Source organism: Pygoscelis adeliae, unplaced genomic scaffold (genome assembly GCF_000699105.1).
Source record: "Pygoscelis adeliae isolate BGI_AS28 unplaced genomic scaffold, ASM69910v1 Scaffold13, whole genome shotgun sequence".
Lineage (NCBI taxonomy): Eukaryota > Metazoa > Chordata > Aves > Sphenisciformes > Spheniscidae > Pygoscelis > Pygoscelis adeliae.
The window spans coordinates 2998433-3003617 of NW_008824499.1; the positions used below are offsets into that span (position 1 = coordinate 2998433).

Genomic DNA, 5185 nt, shown 5'->3' on the forward strand with positions numbered 1-5185 from the left:
TTTCCCTAATGAGTCATTTGGCATGCATCTGCTCACACACTCCATTCAGCCCTTGCAGCTCTCAGCCTTCTGAATTTCCTGCCTCTTATGGCAAAGTCTGCTTTTAGCCCTCAGTTTTCTGAGACACTTAAGAGCCTGTTGCTCTTTGCGTTAGGATTTCAGTTCGGTAATTTTGCAGCTCAGTGAGCTAGGAAGATGTCTCAAGCAATATTCCTTAAGGAGGAAAAAGACAGAGGTTTATTGTCTAGGCAATGTTTCATAGTCTAACAAGGATAAAAGGCACCTTGGAAAAGCAGACATTCAAAGCAAAGAACTAGAAGGGTGTAAAAACCAAGCATAGATTAGACCTCAACAATTTGGTCTCTCATTTGTGTCATGGCTCATTTTACTGGAACTTCAGGTGCTGGGGTGATGAAAGGCAGTGGGGAAGGTACTGTGCAGAATCTTGTAATGGTGAAAAACATTACGGGTGAGCAACAGTTCAGATGGTAACTGAAGCGACTGCAAAAGAGAGAGATTGAGCATGAAGAGAGAATACAAATCTGGATGTAGCAGTTATACATTGAGTTTCAGTTGGATTTGATTTTCCTTACCTCTCAGCCAAAAATAATGCCTGCTGTTGCTGTGCAGTGTTGAAAGAGCAGCTGTTTTACTACTCTGGAAATGACTGGGTCTCAGCTGAGTGAAAATAGTTCCATTATTCAGCATAACCTGTTAGTGCAGGTTTCTACAAGGAGTGACTTTGGACGTGCAACTGAACGGAAAAATAAGTATTTTTGCTTTAATAGTTCTGCTGCAAAATGTGAGCATACTGCAGCTGTATTTGTTTGCAAAGAGTTAGGGTAATTAATACCACCTTTTATATGGCTTCTGTGGCTTGTGGCGGAAGTTGGGTCGCCATCCAGATTCTGCAGAAGAAATGGTCATAGTTGGCCTTTATCTTCCATCTGAAAATAAACCCGAAGGTCTTGAGTCCAGCAGCAGCAGGCTGCATTTTTGGCTGTATAGTCACTGTTTTTCTAGTGTACACTTAAAAATGGCCGTGTTTATGCACAGTATGGTGTGTTTCTGGCTATGAAATTGAAATTTTAGTGCAGTTGCCTAATTACAAAAAAATTTATACTTACCATGCACGTAATTTAAATTGCAATGGTTAAACCTTCAATTTGTCATTTATGTACCTGTTTCTGGAAATCTTACTCGCAATTCTTTCCCCAGCTCAGTGGAGGAAATCCCCGTGTGAGCCGGGTTTTTCAGTGTAGAAGTGCATGCTGCTAGGAAGGCTACTGAAATGTGTTGGTGTATAGTTGCCCTCTGCAGACAGAGGTGTGTCTTTACTTGGAAATGCTAATCTATCCTCTTTCATTCAAGGTTGTTCTTGTCACTGATGGCTGCTTGGGGATCGGCAGAGGCTCCCTACGGCACTCGCTAGCTACTCACAACCAGCGAAGTGAAAGCAACCGGTTTCCGTTGCCTTTCCCATTCCCATCCAAGTTGTATGTCATGTGCATGGCAAATCTCGAAGAGGTGATGCCTTTAACACATACCTTCTTCTTTATTACATTGGATAATTACTGTTCTTCTCTGAACTCATGATCGGGTCAGCACAAAATATACTTTGATGTTCTTGTGCTTAGTTTTAAAGTTTAGTTGACATTCTGGTGCTTAGTGTTAGTTACTCGGTGAAATTTAACTGTAGTATCTTTTTTAAAGTTTATTACTGCACTATTGTTATCTACTACTATTGCATTATTATCATAATCTTTATAAATCATGTCAGTTTCTCCTTGGGGAATATTATGCAATTTTTATTTCTCTGTTGATATTACTACCTTTACTGCATTAATGACATTGAATGGGTCTTGGATCTTTTCTTAATCTACAATTAAATTCTTGAATTAATTACTTCTGTTGCAAAGATGCTCAACACTTAAAACAGCAATAGCTTTATGCAGAAATGTGAGTGAGTAAATTTCTAAAGTCTCTAAGCCGGTGTTCAAGCCAACTTCCCTTAGTTTTGAAGGAAAGGTGGCTGTTTTCTTTCTCTTCAGGTACCTTTGAAAATCTCAGTATCAGCTTTAAAAATCTTCACAGTAGTTAGAATTCTGTTGAATAAAAAATGTTTCAAAAGAAGCCTATATAGACTGAAGTTCCTTAGATTAGGTTTTATTAATAGCATTGCTTTTGACCTGACACCTATATTCTTCTGTCTATCACAGAAGGATTTTCTACTTAGGCATGCAATAGGTATTTCAGCTTCAAGGTCTTTATCAAGGATGATCCTCTTGATTAAGTTGATGGATTGAAGCATTGTTTACACATCAGGATAACTGGGAAAATGTTTAAAATAAATCTTCTATTACTGATAAGTTTAGGTGCTTTCACAAGCATTCTCTAAGAACTTCTCAAAAAGAATTCTATCTGCCTTCCCTCCTAAAAATTATATGATCCTGAAGGAGCTGGAAACTTAGCATTACCAATAAAATGTTATACTAGTTAAAGCATTCCTGTGCTCCTGAAGACTGAGAGCTTCTGGGATTTTTGGTTGCTTGAACCTGCTTTCAAAGCAGAACCTAACATGATAAAGCAATGTCTTGGGAGTTGGACTTGATGATCCTTATGGGTCCCTTCCAACTCGAGATATTCTATGATTATTTCATCTGGTGTAATATAAATGCAACATAAGGAGTACATTTCCTGGGAGACCATGAGTGTTGGTTTATTCAGAAAGGAGTGAGATAACAAAAAATCATGATAGCATCCAATCAGATACTTTTTGTTGTGTTGTGTATATTTTCTGAAAACATACTGGTTAGTAAAAAGAGAGTAAAAAGAAAACTTAACAAAAACATTTCACTTTATTTCTTTACAGCTTCAAAGCACGGACTCCTTAGACTGCCTGGAGCGGCTCATAGATTTAAACAATGGGGAAGGGCAAATATTCACCATTGATGGACCCCTTTGCCTGAAGAATGTACAGTCGATGTTTGGGTTAGTAGACTTGTAGATAATATGCCTTTGTGAAGGTTTCCAGTTAGTATCTGTAAAGGAAAACAAATATAATAAGAAGTCTGATGATATGAGGTGTTCTAATTAACCTTTTTTTCTTTTAGTTTATGATCTTGTTAACTGTATTTTCATCTTGACCTTCACTGGTTAAGGTCAATATTTATTTTAATCATTATGTAACCAAATCATAGCCTCTGTTTATGATTAGCAGATAGAAGATACTAATTTCCACAATTATTGTTAGTTTGCCATCGGTGTGATAATATGCTGCTTTGTTTCGTAATTTAGCAATGCTAGAACTATTGAATTAACTCTAGTTAAAAAAAAAGTTTTGGGAGCTAAGTTAGTGTGCTTTAGACAAACTATTTTCATTTGCTATGTATTATGTTTTCCTTAATAATAACTGATCGTGTTCTAGAAAGCTAATAGACCTGGCTTATACACCATTCCATGCTGTTCTCAAGTGTGGCCACTTAACATCTGATGTGCAAGTATTTCCCAGACCAGAACCTTTCATTATAGATGAGGAAATAGACCCCATTCCTAAAGCAATTAATACAGGTAACAAATCTTCGATTGCTTTTTTACTTAAATCCATTTGATTTCTACCTTTTCACTACCACCTCTTATCCTGTATAGTTACTTTCTCATCCACTTTCTCTCTACAAGGATCAATTGCTGACTGTAATTTTTTTGGTATGTGTGGTACCGGGGGACAAGAACATCATCCTGTTTCAGCCATGTGTACCTGGTGAAAGGGCTGGAGTGGAGTGGAGTAGAGTAGAGGCACTTTCTAAGCTCAGGGTGCCAATTTCTAGGGGCAAAGACTGATGAAGACAGCCACAGGCTGCTTTCCATGAATACCCTCATAAGCTTCATGGAGGATAGGAGAGGCGTGTTTATCAGAAAGACTCTGTATTATCAGGTGAGACAAACTAGCATCTTTGTGGAGGTTTCTTCAAGGAATCCACTAGGAGTGGAGTCGAGAAGAATTGGTGAGGCAGCGCAAGTAAAGTTTGAGATTTATGAAATCTTTGTCTGTCATCCTGGCACTTCTTACCAATACCAGGTTATTTTTATAAACAACTGTGCAAAGCAAACCTTTCTCAGCCCTCCCATTAGTGGACACTTCACCCATGAACAGCAGGTAGTCTGTAGATAGCCCATGCCTGTGACTTGCCAATGGCCAGGTACGCTTCTTGGAGAGAATACACTGAACTTCACTGCTCTGCTTTAAAAATTAAGTTTGAACTATAGCATCAAAATTGCTCTCAGGTCCTCAGCAGTGCACTTGGCCACATGTGTTTTGTTGTTCTTTCCAGTCAGGCAAGAGAGTGCTGTGGCTCTTGAGCTAAAGGCTGGCACCCTCAGTGACACCCCAATGTGGCTAACTCTGCAAGGGAGCCGATGGGAGTTCCTGCTGGCTTTGTGCTATTTGGGAAGTGCAAAGAGAATGACTTGGTTAGATCGTATGCCCAGGTGTCCTTTCGGATAATTTCTTTTTTGTGAGTTTCTAGCTCTACGGGCAATTTCATTCCCTTGATCTGTCCTGTAGACTTCCTTTTTTTCTGCGTTCATCAACAAAATGTGCATGTGAATAAGGACACAATAGTGGTAAAATTTTGCAAAGTGAACTGCAACCCAGAAATTACTGCCACCAAGACTGCCTTGATTTGTTTGGGTTTTTTATAATCTGCAAGAGAAAAAACATTTCTCATTTGGGGTGTGATTGCTTCTTGTTTGTAGTTGCATACTGTTTAAATAGGAATGAGTGTGTCTGTACCAAAATAGCAAAAGCAAAGAAAAAGAGCATGCAGTGTGTCTTAATGAGGGAGGCTTTGTGTTGCATTCAGTCTTAGAGTTCCTCCTATCATTCCAAAGATGGGAATTTGGCATGAAGGAAATTTTGTTCTGTGTGCATTAAAACGCAGCGTATGGTGTGCTCAGCCCCTGAATTCCTCCATGGCTTTAATCAACTGTTCATTATTCAGCTATGAGAAAAATTGATTGAATTGCCTTTGGGCCAGGTCCTTTGCTTGGGCTGTCAAGGAAAAGACTGTGCTTTCCAGTTCCAGCTGCAGTACAGGTTGGAAATGCATTGAATTTCTAATTGTGCCATACGCATATGGACCTGTGTCCATAGCAGAGCACAACATGTGTCACCATGCTTCGTGTA

The 5185-nt window shown here is 39.0% G+C and overlaps 1 protein-coding gene across 1 annotated transcript in view; it reads left to right on the forward strand.

The window, feature by feature from the left end:
* Positions 1–5185, forward strand: part of VWA9 (von Willebrand factor A domain containing 9) — a 12797-nt gene that overhangs the window by 2667 nt on the left and 4945 nt on the right. Inside the window, 3 exon segments of the mRNA XM_009321455.1 lie at positions 1372–1527; positions 2873–2991; positions 3428–3570. Coding sequence (XP_009319730.1) covers positions 1372–1527; positions 2873–2991; positions 3428–3570 — 418 coding nt within the window.